The 23,867-nt window shown below is 42.1% G+C and overlaps 1 protein-coding gene across 8 annotated transcripts in view; it reads right to left on the reverse strand.

Annotated features, from left to right (window-relative positions):
* Nucleotides 1–23,867, reverse strand: part of SLMAP (sarcolemma associated protein) — a 1,163,639-nt gene that overhangs the window by 910,630 nt on the left and 229,142 nt on the right. For all 8 annotated transcript variants that reach the window (XM_086939108.1, XM_086939110.1, XM_086939104.1 and 5 more), the window contains exon 4: nt 14,387–14,423. In XM_086939108.1, coding sequence (XP_086795234.1) covers nt 14,387–14,423 — 37 coding nt within the window. The remainder of the gene's footprint in view (nt 1–14,386; nt 14,424–23,867) is intronic.

Consider the following 23,867-nt stretch of genomic DNA (forward strand, 5'->3'; position numbering starts at 1 on the left):
TAATCTGGAAACGAAACAGCACATGCCACAATTAATAACCTCTTCATTCTTCTTATTAAAAGGACATTAACGTTGTGAACTTGGTGTTCGGTGGGCAGATGAAGTTCGGGGGCTAGTTAAAATTTCAGGGCGCATTTACATTTTGCTGCACTGAAAATAACTCACCCACTAAAACACAAAACTGCTATTGAGCAAGGAATTGAACATGTAAACATATGGACTTTGTATACTGATGAAAGAAAATCTCACCAGCATGCAACAGGGTGCAGTTAAGAGTCACAGTATTTTATTTTTATTTTTAGGTTTGGTATTAACCAATATATAAAATGATATACTCAGTGTACTTCCTTAGAGGGTCTTTCAGTCATCCCTCATCATCCACTGATTTGTTGTTGCATCTTTGACGTTTTCTTTTCTCTATTACAGTATCAAGCAATAGGTCAACCTTTGGCTAACTTCACTGTAGGCAGGGGCACTAGAATTATGTGGTTCTGTGGCTGCAGATTTTTCACATAGTTAAGGATTCGCCGCAGTTGCCTCAGTCATAATCTATCATCTGGTGCATTTTCTGCACAGTTTAACAAAAAAGAAATTGTCTCTAGCTCAAATGGATCAAAAGTTACAAATAAATGTGTTGATAAGTGTTTACCCGCATTGGAAGATACTTTTCAAAGGTGTACTGGTCATCTTGCAGTTGCTTATTTACCATCACCCACACTCACCCTCACTCACCCTCAACGCCTCACCCTCACTCACCCTCAACACCTCACACTCACTCACCCTTACCCTCTCTCACCCTCTACCCTCTCTCACCCTCTACCCTCACTCACCCTCAATACCTCACCCTCAATCCCTCACCCTCACTCACCCTCACCCTCACTCACCCTCACCCTCACTCACCCTCACCCTCACTCACCCTCACCCTCACTCACCCTCACCCTCACCCTCACTCACCCTCACTCACCCTCACTCACCCTCACTCACCCTCACTCACCCTCACTCACCCTCAACCCCTCACCCTCAACCCCTCACCCTCAACTCCTCACCCTCACTCACCCTCAACCCCTCACTCACCCTCAACCCCTCACTCACCCTCACTCACCCTCACTCACCCTCAACCCCTCACCCTCACACAGTGCAATAGGTCTCGGAGCATTTGAGTTAGAGCTTTAAGAAATGTTTATGGCTTTTTTTTTTTTAATTCTTTAGCATTGGCCACAGGAAACAAAAATGCTAAAGATTTACAAAAAACCCATAAACAATTCTAAAAGCACTAACTCTAATGCTGCGAGACCTATTGCATTTCCAATGCTTGTTCTCTCTTGAAGCAGTTCGGGGAAAATACACAGAAGGTGTTGGATGTCTTCCTCACCCCTGTTGCATAGTCTGCCTAGCGTTTGGGATTCTTGAAATTCCCATAGGGGAAGATGACATAGCCCTGGCATGGATCCGAATCTTGCTTTAAGGAGCACCTGCTTGTTTTTTTCCGTCCACAGGGTTATCAGATATTGTTGTATCTCCTTCTTTTTGTAATCGTTTAGCACAATCCAGGCGTGTTTCCTCTTGGTAAGGTTAGCCTTATCCTTTATGATGGATAGGTGGGCTGCGGTTTTATTAATGATTTTCTTGAATGATGACTTGGTTATATTCGTTTCCCATATAGGCATGACCCCAAACTCATTGATTGCATCTCTAAGATATAGAGCTGCAGAAGAATTTGTATCCTTATTTCTCTCCCTAAGAGCATCGATATCTCGTTTTTCTGGTCACTTTTTATTTGATTCCAGACTTTTATAAAATGACCTTGCCTAGCAAACTGTTGATTGATTAAACCAAACTCCAACCTTACTTGCGCCGGGGAAGCGTTCATTGGGAGATGAAATAACACTGTGTATATTCTGGTTATGATTTTGTTCAAAATATCACTGTCTTTACCCATTAAAGCTTCGCTGCCATAAGCAATAGTGGGCAGGAGTTTTGCACCGACAATGCTCAGGAGAGGACCATACATCAGGGTAGGAAGTGACTTCTGCACAATTCTAAATGCAGCAGCTAGTGCGTTCGCTTTCTTTGAGTGTCACTCTTATGTAGCTGGTAATTGCCCTTTGAGTCAAATAGTACACCCAGGTATTTATAAACCTCTACTTGTTCAAGCTCTATGTTGTCCATGAACCATTGGCTTTTGTGTTTCAACTTAGCGTTTTTGGCAACTACTATAATCTTGGTTTTGGTCTCGTTTATAACCATCCCATTCTCTTTAGAATAGATATAGGTCCTTCTCATTAAGCGCTGTAAGCCCACTTTTGTGTGGCTCATAAGTATGACGTCGTCCGCGTACATCAAGCTTGTGAGCCTCTTGTCAGCTAGTTTCGGGGGATGCGCATTTTCCTCGTCCAATATTCCTGGTAGGTCCGCAAGAAACAAATTAAAAAGAAGGGGGGCTAAAACACAGCCTTGCTTCAGACCCTCATTAGCTGGGATCTCCCTGGATAGTGTGTGACCATCACCCATCCTCACACTCACCCATGTCTCGGAGTATAAGAGGCAAATTAGCTTAAGTAGGGGGACTGGAATTTTAATTTTTTCGATTTTTTTCCCCGAGTAATTTACGGTTGACACAGTCAAATGCGGATTTAAAGTCTATAAAACAAAGATACAAGGGTTGTTTTGATCTAAATGACTTGTTCATAAGTAGGGCGAGAACCAGTATGCTAGTGGTAGTTCCTAATCCTTGTATAAAACCTGTTTGGTTTAAAGGCAAATAGCTTGGCATCAGTGTCTTGCAATGTGATCAGTCTATAGTTTTCTGGGAGTGCCCAACATCCTTTTTTAAAAATTGGAGTTATTAGGGATCCGTGCCATGACTTGGGTACTGTTCCTGTCCGAGCGACTTCTAAATACAATTTTTCAAGGTACATTGCCCATAGTTCTGGGTTTTCTTTGAAGAGCGCAAACGGTATCCCATTCGGTCCAGGAGCACCGTTCCTCTGTTGTTTTATGAGTTTAATTATCTCTTCTTTTCCTATATCTACTTGTGTATCCATGTCACAATCATGATAAGTAATGTCATTCACTTTGTGAGATTTACTCCCTTGTTGGATTTCCAGAGAGGTTGTATGTAGAGAGTCTTGATTCAAGTGTTTCCTCAAGAACTTGTACCATTCCTGCTCCGTTATAGGTGATGAGACAGCTTGCTTGTTGGGACATGCAAGACCGTTGATAGTATACCAAAAGTCTCTTGAGTTCTTCTTGTTACTAGCGTGGAATATTTTTGCCCAGATTTCTTGTTTTGCTTTGTTTTTCACACCCCATATCAGTTTTTTCAAATTCAAATTTATTAACTTTAACTTTCCAATCATTTCTGCATTGACCCCTGGTTTTTTAGTTAATCTGATAGTCCTATTACGTTCTTTATTCAGTGACCTAATTTAATGCGGTAGGTTTAGAAAAGCTTCATTTTCCTTCTTGGGCTCTTTCCCGTTTTTAAACCTATTTGTTTTTGTTTGACCTTTTGTATTAGTCAACATCCCAATCAGATTTTCCCATTGCTCAATTACTGTTTTTGATGCAGTGTCATTCAGGCATTTTACCAAGATCTTTTCCACTTGGTCGTTCATTTCCTCTTTATTACCAGTGTTCCAGATCAATTTTTAGTAGTTAATAGTATCAATATGTCCTTGGACCGTCTGATAGGTTTTTTTCATAGATATTCCAATGTCCATTAGTATTAACTGCTGGGCATGGTCACTTTCAATTACTTTATTTAGTTGGTACGAGATGATGTTATGGAACATATATAGTGATGTCATAGTGTAATCAATCCTCGAGGTTGCATTGTGCCCGAAATAACCATCTTGGTGGGACATCCGTTTTTATTCTCCCATTAAGTATTCGAAGACCCATAGCTTCCATGTCCTTTACAAATTTCTGTCCCGTTTTTTTAGTATTGCTGTTCTTATCAATCCCTATATCCTGCTCAGGTATTAGCCATTGGTGGTTTTGGAGTAGCGTGGTCTCATCTCTTAGGTGAGGTGACAATAAATTAAGATTGAAATCCCCAGTTATAAGAAAATCTGCTTTCGGATCCTCCAACATTTTATCGATTAGAACGTTGTTCAGGGTTCCACATGTTGTCTCCCTACTCTTATTGGTGGGCAGTATATAGACCGTAATCAAATATAGTGTTCTAGGAATTTGAGTGTTTATTTTATAACTCAATTTCACAATCAAAATGTTTGAGTCATCTATCTCCACTTGCTCATAGTCGATGTGCAACGCATTAGAAATTAATATTGCCTGCCCCCCACTGGCTCGCCCGAACCTCTGCTCTTTCTTTGCATTTTTGTAATAGCCGGCATAGCCATGTAGCATAAAAGGATTAAGTTCCCATGTTTCCTGCAAAGCTACTATGTCTGGATTTCCCACTATAGAGTCGATTTGTGCATTATGGATTTTACCACTCAAATCATTAATGTTCCACGAACATAATCTTAATCTTTCTTTGACTTCATTGTTGTCTCCTATTTGTGTTGGAATACCATATCATTGTGACTGGTATTTGTGGAGTGCCATGGTGATCCATTTATCGTTTATTTCTAGTTTTCTTTCTGCCTAGTTTTGGGAAGTGGAACATACATTTTTTACCGGTGATCCGCCTAGTGCATTTTTTAAGACTGATACAATCTTTGTCCCTACCAATCTATGTTTTGGTGATGTATCAGCTTCTATAAAAGGGGTGGGTAAACCTCTGGGGTTTGTTTAGTTAGTATTATGCCCCAGGATTTGAATGTCATTTGTTCCTTCATTATCTGTTGAGCTAGGGGTAACGATGTTAGTGAGATTAAGGTTGGAGTCTGGATGTTCTGTTCATCCTCCATAAACTATACAGAGATAATATCTTCACTTGTAATATTGTTCTGTGAGGGTATTCATTTGAAAAAAGTCGAAGTAGATTCCCTCGATTAAGTATGTTGTGTCTACCTCTAGAGTGGAATTCTGGTGTAAATATAAGTTTCTCGCTAGTTTTTGGACTATGTCGAATAGCTGCCTCCTTTTTCCTCGATTTGCTTTGTTGTGTAGCTGATTGTTTTATTCCCGTCCCTACTTTTAATCTGCAGATTGTCCCTTTCAGGTGTTGTTTCAGGACTGGTTTCTACCCTCCGGGCTATGTGGACCCTATATTTTTTTAATCTTCCTCCGTGCCAACCTTGTTGTAGGAAGCAATCCTTGTTTCAGTTTGATTGATATAGTATATGAGAAGGGGGTCCCAGTTAGCACCAAATCAAACAGTACTGACTCAGAACTCATAAAGTGAACCTTACAAAATTTCATAAACACAAGCTTGGAGAGATGCTACTTAATAAACATCCTCATTGGGCAAAATAGTTACCATCTCTTCCGACAGAACACTTTTTAGAAATTCAAAAAACATGCCCAGGACAGAGGGCGTGGGAAGGAAAGAAAGGGAGGAAAAGTGCAGGATAGTGCAACAAATCAAATTAGTCATACAAATAAGTAGTCAATGGTCCCATACATATTTCACATTGAGTACCACATTAGACATGTATACATTGTCATATATCAATTCGTATATTTGGAAGCCTATCCGGTTATCAATTTGCACAGTCACCAATGATCCGTTGCTAACAGGTGGGAGCAGACAAGGGCGTGTCAACGTTTCGACCCCAAATATGTAGGCAACGCTATTGCCCTACGGCGGGGTCTTCCTCAGGACAGACAGTGTAGGGGTGTGGGGGGCGTGGGAGGGCACCTATGAAGAGAGACTTTTTTAAAAAATATTGTTTCTTTTAAGAGAAGGAATGGGGGCTATATACGCCACACCAAGATACCTACAAAAAGAACGGTGGTTTCCGTAACTCCGTCTGGTGTAGAAGGTGGGCCAAGGGCTCCTGATGTAAACGAGAGCGTGAACCTAAAGAAAAATTAGGCTACTGTAAGGTTGTGGGCAGCAATTGGCTAAATACCACAGTTGAAACATTGTATTCCTACTGTATGCAATTGTATAAAAATGCTTAGATTAGTAAGCATTAAACATGACCCAGCCGGGTTAAAATCATTGAAACACTATCGTACGGTGGAGGACGAACCACCCCAACCAAAAACAGGAAAAGTCATGATCAAAATGTTATTCAAAGACCAGGGCAATAGCGTCGCCTACATATTTGGGGTCGAAACGTCGACACGCCCTTGTCTGCTCCCACCTGTTAGCAACGGATCATTGGTGACTGTGCAAATTGATAACAGGATAGGCTTCCAAATATACAAATTGATATATGACAATGTATACATGTCTAATGTGGTACTCAAGGTGAAATATGTATGGGACCATAGACTACTTATTTGTATGACTAATTTGATTTGTTGCACTATCCTGCACTTTTCCTCCCTTTCTTTCCTTTCCACGCCCTCTGTCCTGGGCATGTTTTTTGAATTTCTAAAAAGTGTTCTGTCGGAAGAGATGGTAATTATTTTGCCCAATGAGGATGTTTATTAAATAGCATCTCTCCAAGCTTGTGTTTATGAAATTTTGTAAGGTTCCCTTTATGAGTTCTGAGTCAGTACTGTTTGATTTGGTGCTAACTGGGACCCCCATCTCATATACTATTGACTACCCAGGTCCCAGTACTTTTGGGTCAACCCGTATGTTATAATCAGTTTGATTGATAGGCATGGTTCAATTCTTTTTGTTAGAGTTGTAAATGCTAGGCTCTATTTCATCTTTATTTTGGATTTCATCTCGAATAGATACTATTTGCAAATTGTCTGGTATACTGTTTGTTAGTTGTACTTCCCATACTCTGTTGTCTTCCCGTACCGGCATTTTAGGTTCCTTTATCCTGTCAGATGATGTTGGATTTGGGCCATTTGTTGGTTGTTTTTCAAAAATAGGGAAGAAGTTCTTTTTATCTATCTTTTTATTTCCTGAAGTAGATAGTGTCAGATCCTCAGCTATGTTGCTTATAATATTCAACTTTGGTTTCTCATTTATTTTGCTTTGCGGAGTTTTTTCTCTTGACGTTTTGGCATCTTAGAGTAGCCTTCAGACTCAGTGTCACTGTGGTTTTGATCGTTTTTGGCAGTGTTACACAGTGTTTCACACATAGTTTTCTTTTCCGGTAGAGCCTTTACCTGGGGGAATGAAAGAGTGACTATGTCACTCGATTGTTTTGTTCACTGTTGTGGATCTTCGGATTGTAGGTTATCCACGTCAACCCAAGTTGCAGATTTTTCTGTTACCCTCATACAATCCATGTTCGATTTAGGTTTATCCTTACTAAGTTCAATATTTCTTTTTGTGTCTTCTATTATACTTGTTAGTACTGCTAGTAGGACTGATAGATTGTCCATGATAGGAACATAGATGCAATCAGAGGTTGTTTTTTCGTTTTCTCTTTGTGCTCTGATTATCAAATCATTTAATTGGGCAAGTTTGTTGTCGATTCCCGCCACATTGTTTACCATCATTTTTAACAGGTCAATTTGAATGTCTATTTTATTTGATTGGTACTGTAGGGCTTCTAATGTAAGTTTCGATGTTTGACAGAAAATATCCCAGGGTTTCACTACGTCGTGTTGTTTGCCTCCTAGTTCTGTAGTTTGGGCAGTTTCACGCTTAGTTTGATCATATCCCCTGTTGTGTGTAGGTTCTTCCTTAGTGTTGTAATTATTGATGGTATTGTCAATCGTATTAGAGGATAGGTTGTTATTTTCCTGAGATCCTTCTGAGTTTTCCCCTAACGTCCTAGTTTCATTTGTTAATTCCTTGAGGGTATTATTATTCTTAGCACTCCACTGGAACTCCCGATGGTAGTTGGGGTTTGTTTCAGATTCCTTAGTGGTTGTACTCAAATAATTCTTTATCTCAACTTTCACTTCAAAGGGGAACCTTTGTTATGGTTGCTCAGTCCTATTTTGGCTCTCATGGTTGATGGTTTTCATGGATTGGGTCTCATGGTGGTTGGTTTCCATGGATTGCGACATCAACATGTTTGAGGTTGTAACATCCAAGTTAGACGTTTCAAGGGCGTTCGTATCATTCGTCATTAGTAAGTTGGAGTTTTGCGTCTCCTTTGGGGATTCCTGCTGAGTTAGCCATTGCTGTTGGTCTCCATTTTGTATGACTAGGTCAGCAGATTCGTATTTTTTTCAGTTTTGTTCTGTTTGCTTCATTTTTAGGTTTCGCTGGGGAACGGAGCTGTAAGCTCCGCCTCCAGAGAAATCTGTAGTTTCTAGTAAGGGTGCCTTGAACACGCCCCTCTGTTTCATTGGCTAGCTCCATAAATGGAGGCTAGCCATTGGAACAGAGAGGCGTCCGTCATGGCCGGACCAGATTCGGGGGCGTTCCCGAGAATCTTTGGCTTTTGGCTACGTCATGCTACGTCAGCCAAAAGCCGGGAACGCCCCCGAATCTGGTCCGGCCGGGCCGTGCTTGCTGCTGTCCTGGGCATCGTGAGTGTTTTTCCCCGGCACGTTTCCCGCCTCCCTCCCGCCGTTCGTCTTCTCTCCCGCCCCCCTCACGCCCCCTGTGTCCTCTCCCGCCCCCTCCCGCCGTCCGTGTCCTCGACCAACCCCCCCCCCCTGTCCTCGTAGGTGCTTGTCTTAAAGAAGCACTATCTTTATTGCACAATGGCTTCATTACTTCACTGCGCGGCGAACTCAAACGTTCCGTGTTTGTTTACCATTGGCAATAGCGCTACCCTATCAGCGCATGTCTTACTAAGCTCACGTTCTTCGGCACCGTCACTGGATCATTTCTATGATGTTTTCAATATTACCATTGCAGGGTGACATTATCATCACTATGCAGCGAACGTCTATGCATCGTTATTTTCAGTTTTCACTGTTCTACAATGGCTTCATGACTTCACGACGCGGCGGACTCCAACATTCCGTGTTTGTTTACCATTGACAAAAGCACTAACCTATCAGCGCACGCTCAGGGGGACCAGACAGATCAGAGTCCTTATGCGATCGGGCAGTTTCGGTGTCATCCACGATCGACTTATGTGAAAGAGCAACCATGTAGGAGCACAGACCCTTAATGGCGGCCATCACGGTTCGCAATGATGGCTCTTCTTCACCCCGCACCGCCGCGAACTGATCGACTCCAGACATCAATGCGCCCTTCGGGTCACCCGATTCCCCCAGGGACCAAAGTGCGATGAGGGCAGGCGGGGGCAGGAGGCACACAGTCCAGCAACGATAGGGCCTCTCGGAAGGGGGCCCCACCCCAGCGGGAAGGGAACGCCGAGAAGGGGACCCCCGACCTCTCAGGCACTCACAGGATCATTACACCTCCACAATGCGGGTAGAACCGCATGCTCTCCACCAATCCAGGGGCAGGTTGCTCTCCACTTCTATCGACCGGACCGTGTCTGGATCCCCCGGCCGCCGTTGTTGCACTGCAACCCGGCAGGGTCAGTACTCGAGGTCCCGGCTCTCGGTCAGCGTTAGGCCAAGAACTTCCACTCGATGTAACTCCGGCAATCCGTGCCGTAAGTTCCCCAGGACCACACCGCCAGCATCAGCAATGGGTCACCCACACGGGGGTGAGGCAAAAAAGCAGGATTTGTAGCAGGATATTCAAGCAGCAGGAGGAGGGCGACGGAGCCGAGAGCTTATGCGGCCATCTTCGTTCGTCGCTCGGCTCCTCCTCCCTGGCTGTATCTTTAAATATATCAGGCGCGTGTTTTAACACTCCCTTTAGCATAGGGAGTGTTCCGACGCTTTACTCTGAAGTAGGGAAGGTGTCAAATAAGAAGTCTTCTTCTACAGGGTCATTGTGCATGTCTACGTTGTGGTACTGCGCTGCCCTGCCTATTAGTTGGTTGAAGACAATGGTGTCGTCAGTAGGTGACGGCTTAGTTGGGTATGAGGAGACGTTGGGTATGAGGAGACGTCGGGGATGGGATGGGTGTCATATGGATCAGTTGGCTCCCCCCATGGTTCATCTTGAGGGTTAGGATCCTCTGTATAATCATAATCATGCTGTGGATCCTCCCCTGTGTTTCCCTCATTGCCCCCATAGTGAGAAGGAGAGTAAGGAGCAAAAGGTGTAGTAGGCATAGTGGGATAGAAAGGAATGAAGAGTCTAGAGGGAGACGTCCCAAAGTCCTTCTTCTTTATTGGAATGGGGGAATGAGAGTGTGTCCAGTGGCCTCTTCTTCCTGTGCATGATTGTGACTTTACCAGTCTCAGGATTAATATATATTTTTGCCTGGTCGTCTGATGAATCTGGATAGAAGAGTTCTTCCTCCACTGTCCTTGGTTGTGTCTGACTTTTTTGGCTTTGGGTCGATAACACCTTCTGTTTCGACAACTTTTGGTGCCTTATTGCTCTTCTTCGGCTCGGGCCCTTTCTTCAAGTTGACGAGTGATTTTGGGTCGACCGGGTCTTTCGGTTCGACACGTTTCTTGTGCTAGACAGGTTTTTTCGGTTGACTGTCCTTTGCCGAGTCAATGGCTTTTTTGGGATCGACTGGTGTTTTCGGAGCACTTGTTTTTGGTTCGATAGCCTTCTCCGGCCGGATTACAGGCTTCGATACGGCACCCTTTCCGTCGGCGACCTTCTTCGGTTCAGCGACTTTCCGCACAGCCGGCTTTTTTGGGTCGACTGTCTTCTTCGGGTCGGTGCCCTTCGGCTTGGTGTCCTTCGTTGGCTCGACGGCCTCTTAAGGGTCGGCGCCCTTCGGTTCGCGGCCTTCTTCGGGTCAACGGTTTTCTTTGGGTCGACGCCTTTAGGCTGTACGGCTGTCTTCAGGTCGATGCCCTTCGGGTCGACGACATTTTTGGTCTTTGGAACCTTCTTTGGGATCATGTTACTTGGCCCTGGGGTCTCTGAAGGCTTAGGTTTTGGAGCCGAGCCGGTCAGCGGGGATGGCAAATGTTTTCTTGGATCTTGGCTAAGGCCTTTTGGCGATGCCTCGACCGTAGCCTTCGGTAACGGGGTGATCGGTGTCGGGGGCAATGTACTCACGATTTGCCCCGGTGGGATCTCGTCATCGGAGTCCGAGAAGTCCTCGACAGAGACGATCTCTAGGTCCGAATCTGGAGCTTCTAGAAGTGCTTGGTCATCATCGAAGATGTTGTCCGGTTCCGGTGCCTGTCGCTGCATCTCTTGCCTAGCGGCCTGTCGAATCCGTATGGTTTTCTTCGACCAGAATTGGGCACAGGCTGGGCAGGTTTCTTCCTTATGGTCTGGAGAAAGGCACTTGTTGCATACTGAGTGCTTGTCAGTATGCGGGAACTTGGAGTGGCATTGTGGGCACCTTTTGAACGGGCTCCTTTCCATCGACAGCAGGTCCACATGGCGTCGAAAAGGCCCAACGGCCCGCGGCGACGACCGGTTCGAGATGGAAAGCTTGATCGAGTCAATAAGTATCGAGCGAGAACAATACCGTCGAAGTTGAAGGCCTTTTGGCCTTTATGAAAGTTTTGTTTCGATTCCGAAGTTGGAGTATAGGAATAATGTAGAAACCATCGCAATGGACCGCACACCGCTAGCCCCTCCTCCGGATCGCCCCTCGGGACTCTGGTACATGGAGTTCTTGAGTGGTTCACCCCAGTGGGTGCAAGTAGGTACTTGTTGAACTGATGATCTCTAGACCCAATACATGTCCCGGGTTTTTGGATATCGCAGTATAGGAATAATATCCGAACCCAATGGCGTAAAAAAACAATCTGAGGATGGAGAAGATGCCCATGCGCATTGTAGTCCAGGGGAGGAGTCACCTATCTCGTGATACTTCAAAGACTCTTCCAGGACAACAAGGTGCAATCATCCGGACCCAAAACTAGGCGGCAATCTATGCACAAATATGAATTCAGCAGCACATATGCCTCGAACATGTGCTTACCAGAGGTGTCAATGCTCCTCGATTCCCTGTGCAGTGGGATGGAAGGGAACGCATTTCGGTTAACCATGACTGTTGAGTGATGCACAAACAGGCTCTCAGGCAAGGAGTGCTGGGAGAGGAAGCCTGGGTCTTCAGAAGTATTTAAAGTAGAAGGCATATGAGTCACGATGGACAGAAGCAAGCACTCCAAGCTTGAAGGTGTACAAGGACCACTTAAGGTTGAACAGTCAGAGAAAGAAGTCATTGGCCAATGTATCCTGTGCATAAGTGCCCTTAGAAGAGGGCAAAACTCAAACAAGAGAACAAAGTAACACAATAGCAACGATGGCTACATGACGGAAAACTATTTAAAACATCAACAGACCAACGAATTTGTACTAAATTCATAGTTGTCTACCTTAATTGCTACTCCACGCGTTTGATGAGATTGACAATGGTTGTTTTACTCTGCATAGCTGTGCGTAGATTTTGTGCGGGTAGTTGATGTACTGAAGAGCCCATATATTTAGGACAGCAAACTATAGCTTAATCTTTCTGTCTAGCACGGTTTATTGATCACTTCTTTTTGAACGTATCTCACTGTTTAATCCATTGTTGCATTTCCGAACAACTGTTACACAAGTGCCATGGTTCTCGTTCTGCGGCGAACAGTTTCAACCTACAATTCTGAGGATGCTATGGTCATGAAGAAATCATAAGCTAGTCTGGCAGGAAGCCAAAAACTGATAACATTCAATAAACAAACACAAGACTTGACAAAATGTCTGCCGCTGGGATTTCTGCACAAATCAATGAACATGGGCACACTTTAATCATCCCACATGAAAAGAGTATGCAAGAAGAAATGGCCGCATTTAGCTACAACAATAACAACAATGGAAATGCAAGCCTTGTAATATCATGCTCGTTCTCCCAGGCCTCACAGTAGAATCATTAATAAGGGCATTACTCCAGCCATTAAGGACAATAGAAGAGGCCAAAGAACACTAACATTACTAAGAACTTGAACCTTTTCTAGCATTTACAAACATTGAACTGCAAGATACTTAAGACACGTTCTACGCAATGGATATTAAAATCAACAAGAAAGAGTGAAAGATTTAAGGCTCTAACAGCTTCCACCAAATGTCACCCAAAATCTTACAATATATGTAGTATTATTAAATATTATCTGTGTGATGTCCTGAAGGTACAAGAAACAATAAGTAGGCAGAGTGCCTTTATCCAAGCAGTCTCAAGCAAAGAAATGTCCTTGCATCAAACCACTATGTAACCCCAGAATTAAATGTCTCAGCATTGACCATTTCACTAATGAGCATACGCATCAGTCCGTAACCCACACAGGTACATCAGTAGATCATTATCAGTTGTGAAAACTACAGGCAATCACAAGGAAAAACCTTCAGTACTTTTTTTTGGGTGGCTATTCTATCTAACCGCTGAGTCGTCACTTCCCTCACCAGCAGCCAGAATGGACCAGGAAACTCTTGCAACAGCTCCAGGTGACTCCTTCGACCTCTGTTGAGACTCCATACTCCCTCATGACATTACCAAATACATCCATATAAAGGACACACCTCTGCATGCTGACTTCTTTATACCACAGAGGTCCACAAATGCTAGTTACAGCCAACAAAATTGATGTTTCACTGACATTGTGGGGGGAGGAATGTGTTATTAGGAGTATCCACCAAAAAGAGTATTACCGTAAATGTAACGTATAAATTATGATGGAAAGTTTTAACCAACCACAGATTACTCACTTGGTGGTTTGATACAGAAGAAATGCTCTCTCCAAGGAGGTGGGTCTGGAAAGTAAATTCTAGACCGGGATTCCTGCTGGAAGAAGTGTGCAAAATGACCCTATCAGAAGAATTATTACTCGATGTGGTTGGGCCTGATCTAGCTATGGCCGCAAGGGCGGCCTGCCAGATGTTCAAAATCAGAAGTTAGAAAGAAATCCCAAACTGGTCCTCTCCAGCTCAAATTGGTTACGCTGTAGGTCGGTACTCATCATATGCTTAACAGCCATCTTAGGACTTAGATGTCTTTCTGACATTCATTAGAGGTCTGTTGACTAAAACTCAAGGTTAGAAAAACTCAGTTAAGGAGTCCCTCAACATTTCAAAGATAAGTGTCATTTTGGGGCCTCTGAAAAGAAGCCCGATCACATCAGACATGGGATACTTCATGAGGTCACAAAGCACAGCCACCAAGCTAGTGTGGCATCTTTCTTAACCCCGATTTAGTAATAAATCAAGGCACACATCATAAGGATAACTTGATCAGAGCTGCTGAATTGCTACAAAGGGAATTTTAAATACAATCAGAAGATAAAAGTCCTTACAATTAAAAGAATATTCCTGTTTTAACAAAGCTAAATGGTAAACGCGTGTGCCATAGTGGACTCATAAAAAGAAGAGGCATCTTTTTTTGCTGCAGAAAATAGTTAATTTAAGACCATTATAAAAATCATTGAAAATACAGCTGACAAATAACATTCATCTTACCTTTTCAACGGGACTTGGCAATGGTGCTTGGATAACGCTAGGAAAACCAAGAGAAAATACGGTTTCAAAGTGGAGTTCTTTCATTTATGTAGAAAGAGGCAGCTGAACTATTAACATGCGAAGTGAAAGGAGCAAAAGTTCAATATTCCTCTCAGCAATTCCTGTAAATATTTAACTTCCCAGATCTATTTTAATTTTGACCTGTAAAAGGAACAATAGCAGTGGAAAGTTAACTCCATTATCACTCTTTTCCATTTAACTATGAGAACCTCAACATTTAAAAAATGCCGTAACAATTAACCTCTTGCTGCTGAGGCTTAAAGTCTACCAACTCTCCCCACACTCGTAATGCTTCGCCCCGTTTTTTTTAAATTTGGAGCCATTCTCACTTAATCTTTAATAACTTTTTTCCACAAAAGTTATCCAGGTAAATGTGGAGTCCTTTTTTTCCTCGCATGTTGCAAATTGTAAAGCTTTCCAGGGTTTGTAGATTCTCCTGGATGGAACCGTTAAAATTTGAGAAACAAGGTAAACTGTGATTTCTTATTTTTTAGTAAGGGGGAGGTGAATTGCAAGAAAATGTTTTGTTTTCCCAAAACTGGCATCATCAAAAGGTTTACTCCCCTAAGCTCAACATCTTTTCAAGAACAAGCAGAGTTGCAATAGAGATATATAGATATATATATATATATATATATATATATATATATATATATATATATATATATATATATATACACACACATATACATACACACACATTGCTTAAACAAACGAAGAGCAAAAATATCACCAACTCCAGATTTCATCAAAGAGGGGGTTTATTAATTCATAAACCCGCTGTGACTCGTTTCACCCTCAAGGGGCTTGTTCACACAAGGGTTACACGGAGAGTGAATCTTTTAATTTCTAACTAACATTTCATCTTAAATCATGTGCATAGAAAGCGGACTGTCGTTCATCCAAAGACATTGCACATAGCAATTTTTCTGCGCCTTCTAAGAAAGTGCAAAAGACCTGATCTGTGCGGTTATATCGATCTTCTATCGATTTGATTTCTCGCACATCAGTCCCCTCCTTATCTCCCCTTGCATATGTGGGGGGTTTGTTCCCTTTGTGCCTGAGAATTCGGTCTACTCTTGGGTATGCGAGCAGTTCCGCTGCGAATGATGCATTGTGGTCTTGTTAGTTCGAGATCACTCAGTGAGTGCTGGTACATCTGTAACCCCCAAGGTTGGTGTGCCTGCGTCCCAGAGCCAGTGCTCAGTGGACCATTCCATGCAAAAGTCTCCAAGGTCACTAGTAAGAATGTGTAAAGTGTGTAACCCAAGGAGGGAGAAGACTGCCTGCGTGGGTACTCGACCGCACTGTGCGTTCCACATGCTATGTGCCTCAAGTATTGTTATCAGTCCCGTGGTGGTGTGACGGCATAGAGGGTGTGTATGTGTCCCAAAGCCTAGTGCCTGTTGGACTAATAGAAGGCAAGTGCCTCCTTGGCCGCTTGCGCCAAACAAAGTGTATAACTCCTAGTGGGAGAAGGATGTTTGCTTGGGTATTACGCCGCAGAGTGCGTCCTGCATGTTATGTGTCTTACGGGCTATTGCCAGGCAAATGAAGGTCCCTGCACCTGAGTGGTGAAAAGGTAATGGGTACGCTCATGTGGGTGGGTATCGCAAGTTCTGGCAAATGTTGTGCTTGAGAGAGACTGAAAAGGAACCCTACGTCCGTTGGGTGTGCTGCGTGTCCGTTACCAGGGTTGGAGTGGAAAGCTCTAATCTGGGCACTCATGTGGGTTTGTATCTGGTAGCTTTACTCTTCGTGTTTTATGTCCCCTATTACCCAAATTACCTATACACGCCACACTACCCGTACTTGCCAATAGGTCTCGCCTTTGGGACGTTATAAGTGTTTAGCCATGCAACGGTTGGTGTTGTTGCACCAAGGATATTGTGCTGCATAACTAAATACTTATAAGATCCCAAAAGCGAGACCTATTGGCTTTGCCAATGCTTGTTATTTTATTGTAGGTATTTATGCATTTTTAGCTTGGACAGAGAGTTACTTTTAGCATTTTTGCCGCATGAGGGTCATGCTGCTAAGAATTTGCAGCATAGACTTATGCGGACACAGATTTTAATCGCCCTGAAAGCCTTTTTAACAGTTATATTACTGATCAGTAATTTGTCTAAGTTAGATATTTATGAATTGGAGCTACTGATCTTTGTATGTCCATATCCACTTTTTTTTTATTGTATGCATTTTCACTTTTACGGTCCTTACATTATTATTTAGGAATAATATTTATGTTGGACTTGATAACTTAACGCTCTTCGTATGCCTATTACCACCTTTCTTGTACAGTAGGCACTTGCACTTTTTTGGTCCTAATACCACTGTTTAAGACTATCTAGGTTGGACTCCATCATCATGCAGCTACAGACTTCTTTATGTTTATTTCCACTTTCTTTGCACTATATGCATCCGTACCTTTATGGCCGTTACATCACTGCCTAGGTATACCATGTAACTTGGTCTTTGTAAACCTGCAGCTACTGATCCTTGTATGCTTGTTTTTACTTTTCATGTACGGTATGCATTTGCACTTTTATGGTCGTAATGACCGAAATAAAGTTATAAACAAGAATAGAAAAATTAGTATAAAAAAACCTTAAGGAATTCTTAGAGTGGGGGTGGTGAGAGATAAGAGTGAGGTATCTGATATATGGACGCCGGAAATGGGGTTGATATAACAGACTGCAATGACATTACATTTGTATACTGAATTTGTAGAGTCTGCATGCTTTGGAGGGTCTCATACTCCTTAATGACTGAGAATATTTCTGCTGTTGGATTAGGAGCATGAAATATTTTCTTTTTCTGTAGAATACATATTTAGCTTTCCTAACTGCATGCTTTCAAGGGCAGTTAGATTCTTCCGTTATAATCAAGTAGCTGAATCAGATCTGTTTGAATTGTCTTAATTTTTTCTTTGAGTAACAAGACAAAGATTTGTGTGCTAACCCTGCTCCGAAAAACATGCCTATGTAATGGTGTCCGTGCCAGTGGTTTATGAAGTATGTTAGATTTGGATTGAGGCCAGGCACTGTGTTGTACCATTGTAATCAATGCACATACAAAGTGATTTTTTGAAAGAGAGTAGTAGCCGACAAATGTGTCTCGCGCACTAGAGAACTTTTTCAATGGAGACTTTGTTCTATTCAATGTATTATTTCACAGCTACTGTATTTATCTCCAATGTTTTCCTTTATTGGATCAGGCATTTTACTATCCATGTTACGGTCACAGTTTCATCATCATAGTACATAAAGTCCCTAGTCACAGAGATGGATGAGACACCCCCATTTGGAAGGGGACCTCTTTTATGTAGTAAATTACCCAGCAATCCTACTATCCATTTTTTTTTAAACAAAATCAATAGTTCAAGAAGTCCATCACTCAGCAGACCAAAGTAGATGGTATTTCCCAGTACTGTGGCAGGTAAGGTCCAGGCTCTTTCATTCAACGGTAAAGACCCACTCAAAGGCTAACTCAGGAGGGTGACTGATTAGCAGCACTCCAACCTTAAACATTGGGCTGTAGAGCAAAGCTTATAAGTTATAACCCACCCATCCATGTCCAAAATTACTTCTCAGGCAATCACTGACACCTAAGTGCTGTCAGCCCACAAGCACGGTCCACCTGCAAGACTTTATGACTACTACTGAGGCCTTTTCCTTTGGCTCATCCTATTGCAGTCACACTATGCACCCAAGGAACACACACCACTCAATGAAAGGGAAGGACATGGATGGTAATTATGGGAACCGGCCGGCCACTATAAGCACAAAGACCAACCTCCTACCATCAGTTGAGAAGGAGAGATTTACAATGTTCGTAAGATTATCCAGAGGCATACCTCAGATGTTCAATCACAGCTGATGCATGCTCGACAAACCCCCGCTGACAAAAGAGGACTTCATAGGCTACCCATTGCTGGTGGACAACAATTCAAAAAAAGAGTAGACCGCATACGTCCACAAGAAATGCAGTCATCATGAGATCCACCATTCTGGATCTCATCTTTATCTTTTTAAGTTTCTTTTTTCAGCAGCAAATGCTAAAGATCCCTTGTTTAGTTCCAGCAGCAGAAGGGGCAGTACTGAGAATAAACCCAGCTCACTACACAAGCAAGCCTATTTAATCCCTGTAATCAGGCAATTACACATAAAAGAATTAGGAAAAGCAGGCCCACACTTCACTATCGACTGTCTTCGTCTGCACCTGTCACTGATTAAGTCCAGATCAGTGACACTAGCAATTAGATGACGTTTTTCATTATGAATCATACCAAGACAGGCTTTAAAATAAAAATGTCTTCATCATTTACAGGAGTTTCTAGTTGCAAATAAATCATGAGTTGAAAAAAATAACCATAACTACAATCAAAAATACGTTTTCACACTTTTGCTCACTTAAAAATACCCTGCTTAAGAATTATTGGTGGGTTTTATGCCTTTTAAGAGAAGCATACCTTCTAGAAAAAAATGTAATTAATGTATTTTCAATCTGTGGGTATTCATATATCACTCAGTGCCAAGGACGTTTTGTTCGGGGTCAAGGATCACAAGATTTCAAGTCTTGATAAATAATCTCAACTCACTGCAGCACCTACTCATTTAACAGGCAGTTTACAGTGCCTAAACTATGGATTGAAAAGAAGATTTTCTGCTGCTGCTAAGGCAAGCTATGTATCCCAAAGTATTAGATGCTCAAATCTAGCGGTTCGAATATGAAAAATGTATAAATATTTGCAAACTACAAGTATTGCTGGTTGTTCTTAATGCTCTAAAAATGCGCCTTTATGGAATGAAAATACATGCACAAAATGGCAAGTCCGAATTGCAATTATTTGCTTTCAAAATAAGATGATCCCAAAACATATTTGCAACTTGAAAAAAAGAAGACTGTTACATACAGTTTTGCTAACCAGCGGTGCCATTTTAAAGACAGCTTTATATTTATGATTTCTTTAAGGCATCATTTCAATGCCTAAAAATTAAAATAATAATGACGATGCAATGTAAAACTATTATAAGCAACATGTAAAAAAAGATTGAGAGGGTATTCTTAACCCCTTCGCTGCCGATGACGAGCTCAGCTCGTCATCAGCCACGGGTGGCGTGTGCTGATGACTAGCTGAGCTCGTCATGTAACGCGGTAAATCGAAAAAAGCCGCACAGCGCAGAAATCGCCGCAGCAGCGATGCGGTTAAAGAAAACCACAATAGTGAACCTGCAGTTCTAAAACCTTGACCTGCATACACAGAAGTTTTCATTCTTTGCAAATCCTTTCTTTGATGAGTGCAAAACCAACTCTTGAGCATGTATGCCAAGCTACACACCTAACAAACATTGAGAATTTGGGGGTAATAACGATGTGACTGACCTTACGAGTGAATCTAGCTTAAAAATCTAACTGTCTAGAACAAATTACTTACCTTTGGTAACGTATTATCTGGTATAGACACAGTCTAGCCGCAGATTCCTTAATTTTGAATGCTCCCCAGGTGTCAGACCGAATCCGGAAATGTTTCAAAAGTACTTCGGTATGCTGAGGGAAGGCACCGTACGGCTCCGTAATGATGTCGCCTCCGGTTGTGACATTAGTGGAGCCATACAGGTCCCCTCTGGCCCGCGGTAGTCAGTTTCTTCTGTGAAGTCAAAACGGGAGCCACTGTAGAAACTGGTTGTGGAACAGTGTGTCAAAAAGATCAATAATCCTTGAACATTATTAAGGAAGAACCATCAAATGGTATGTTAATACCAGACAGGGATTTTAAGGAAAACCCCAAAAGAATCAACGAGGCACAGGGCTACATGAAACTCTGCACCCTGGTGTATAACCACCATGAGAGGAAAACACCTTGCACTCTATAGACCATTCACCAATGATCATGATTGGAATAGTACTAACTAAACAAAACTTATAAAAACAATACTCAACTGTTTGTTGAACCACACCATTACGTGAGATAGTGATACTGCCAAAAAAGGTATGATAATACTAGACAAAGACTTTCAAAGAAAGAACTAAACAAGTCGGCACTGCTCACTGGTGTTTAATCCAGTGTAAACGAGAAAACACCTCCACACTCCCCATTAAAAGAGGTGGTATGGCAACATCCAAACAATACCCATGTGGCAAGATCTATTGTTCTGTTGAGTCCCAACATTATTTTAGACAGTGATCACCAGTATATAAAACTAGTACTGAAAAGAGTATAACTCTTACCTCGCAGAGTGGGGAAGACGGGCAGGGCTTTAAGGAATCTGCTGATAGACTGCGTCACTACCAGATAATACATTACTGAAGGTAAGTAACTTGTTCAACTGATAGAGACATCTAGCCGCAGATTCCTTAACTTTGAATTAAATACCACAACTATACCTACTAGGAGGAGGGCCTGTGAACTAATCCTACACATGCTCTCAAAGAGAACCAGTCGGTTATAACCAATCAAATATAAAAATAGAAGAAAAATAGCCAGGGCTCTTAAAACCGTAGCAATGACCACAGACAATATAAAGAAGAAACAACCCTGCAGGCACAAAAGAAACAAGCCTTAAGGGGAGCAGGATAAAAACCTTGTACAAGAATATCTGCGAACAGTCAGACATTAGTAACCAGCCCCCAAAGGGAAGAAAAACTTCTTGACCAGAAAGTCCAAGGAAAAAACACATGCCATGTCACCGCATTCTTACATCAATAAAGAAATATTTGAAAACCTGTCTCAAAAAGTCCCTAATGAAGGACTTTCAGAAAAGTTTCCCATTAAAACAAGATGAATAAACCAGGATTGCAAGGTCTGGAGATACAATCCATGTACAAATAATGAAAAATTAGTTCATACAAAATAACCAGCCGACTGTTTACAAAATGACAGCAAGAAAACTGATATATGAGTTGAAATTGTTGAAGAGATACACAGCAGGGAAACATCAATCATGACTAGGAATGTCAGTAAAGATCCAAAGATGACATTCAAACAGATTTGAATCGGTTATTGATTGATGTTGAACAAATATGCCAGAACTATATATGCTTCATGTAACAATGAAGAACGAAAATAATAAGACATACCCAAACACACAAAATGTACATATACTATGTTTTATTTTAATGGGAGGACCCTTTGTAGGTGCACTTCTGTCACAGCAGTTAACATTAAGAGGAGCAGAGAGACCATTTAGTCTTCTTACGAGTCTGTTCAATGAATAACTGGCCTCTGAAAAGATTGAGACTATGTACACAAAAGTCATTTTATTGTCCTTCAGGACCGAGCTTCCGGCAGCAACTGCCGATCTGGGAACCAGTCAACAACATATCATGATAGCCCAGAATTCCAGTTCTTGAGACAGGAGTGCAGGCCAGTCCCCAACATATTCCTCTCCCTTCCAAAATACCCACAAAGAAAAAGAGATATATGGAAAATCTTATCTACAACTGGGTATACAATATGAACATAGCTTTCATCCAAATACTATATAGAAGCCAAAACTCTAAGTAAGCTTGAAGAAAGGTTACAATATGGGAGCATAACACTAGGAAATAATTGACAACTTTGTAAAAGGGACTCTTGGAAAACAATATTACTTAGAAACTATCTACATTACAAAATTCTTGAACTTCTGAGGCAAAAATCTATTCTGTACAGAACCAGGACGAAGGCCTGGAACATTTGTCGATTTATCAGATTCCTTAGGTCTCTCAGCACCAATTTTATCACACACATTCAGCTTTGGCCTTGGGTACCACAACCACTTTGCTTTAGTTCCAAACCTTGAGATTCTCCAGAACCACAACCCGCTCTCTCACTTTCTTCACCAAATGTGGTGGTGAAAATTTAGACTGATCTTTGCGAACATGCCGGGGAGCATGTAGTCTTACAAGGTAACCAGTTTGAATCCTACACTCCTTGCCTCCTTTCTCTTTAGTAACATACTTATATTGTACACCACGTTGTATGTGCAAAACACTATTCATTTTTTCACCATTCAAGACCTTTCTATTCATCCACTCCCTATTCAAACGAGTAGCGACAACTCTGCCTCTTAGCAGGGAAAAGGTAGATACCCCTATGCTAACGTTGTTTATGATCAGTGCAAAGGATGAATTGTCTACCCCATTTAACATTTCTAAAATACGGTACACTCCACCATAAACCAAGAGCCTTTTTTTCCAATGGTGGAATAAGTTGCCTCTGCCCCGCGAAAAACTCCGGACACAAACACAATGATTTCTTCCCCTCGAAGGCCTCAATTTTTTACATCAAGACTGCACCAAGGCCATGGTAGCTTAGTGTCGATCATGACAATGCATTGATCATGAGTGTTGAACGATCTGACAGGTTTGACCACCACAATGCCCATTTTAGTTGATATAAACACGGTCACGCTCGTCACTCCACATGCACTTCACATTCTTTTTTAATAAATCTTGTAAACAGCCCGTTTTAGAAGCAACATTTCTTCACAAATGTAGCATATTACTCAATCAGTCCCAGGAAAGCCCTGAGCTGATCGTTGTTGCTGGGCACAGGTTCCTCCTCAATAGCTTCCCGAATTTTTTAATTTTGGTTCCACACCTTTACTCGACACATGGTGCTCCTAACAGTCTACAACCTTACAGTGAAACCTACCCTCCCCTTTCTTCAAAGCAAAAACTGACCTTTTGAAGATTTTTACAACACTCTCTCGAGTCTTTTGTCATGTTCACACCCATTTCTTCCATACATCAAAACATTATCCTGGAAACATGGCACACCAGGCACTGCTTAAACAAATTACTCAATCTTTGGTAAACTGAGTATGAGGAAGCTAGCCAGAATGGCATATGTTTATATGGGAATGTTCCCACGGGTGTTAAAAATGAAGTTAGGTGTCTCAACTCTTCACATGGCTCAATTTAATGGCACTAAACAGACAGGTTGAGTGTGGTAAAAACAACCGCTCCCTCCAAGGTGAATAATAACTCAATGCTGTTAGCAAGTGGTTAGTAGTCGACCCAAATCTTGGAATTAATGTCGTGCACATCAACACTAACGTAGGGACTTGTCTGACTTGCGTGCCAAAACAACTTACAACTGGAGCTAACCACTACGAACTCTCAATGGGTTTGATAACAGCTAAGTTACAGTTTTTCTGGCGCCAACTTAAGTTCCTTCCTCAAATTGATGGCAATACAGCTCTTGGCTGGTAATTCTCCTTTAAAATTATGCAATGTTTGAAACCCTTCAACCTTTTAAGGCAACAAGTAAAGACCTTATTGTATCTGCTGACCCATTTGTTCTCAGCCACATTGCATATCTCCCCCTTGCATATCTCGAGATGTCTGGATAATACTAGCTCAGGGTGACTGGGATCAAGAATTATGTCCAATTCCCCTTGCTCGTTCCACCCCAATAGGGTAGACCCACCATCAG

The sequence above is a fragment of the Lissotriton vulgaris genome, chromosome 9, assembly GCF_964263255.1.
Source record: "Lissotriton vulgaris chromosome 9, aLisVul1.2, whole genome shotgun sequence".
Classification (NCBI taxonomy): Eukaryota; Metazoa; Chordata; class Amphibia; order Caudata; family Salamandridae; genus Lissotriton; species Lissotriton vulgaris.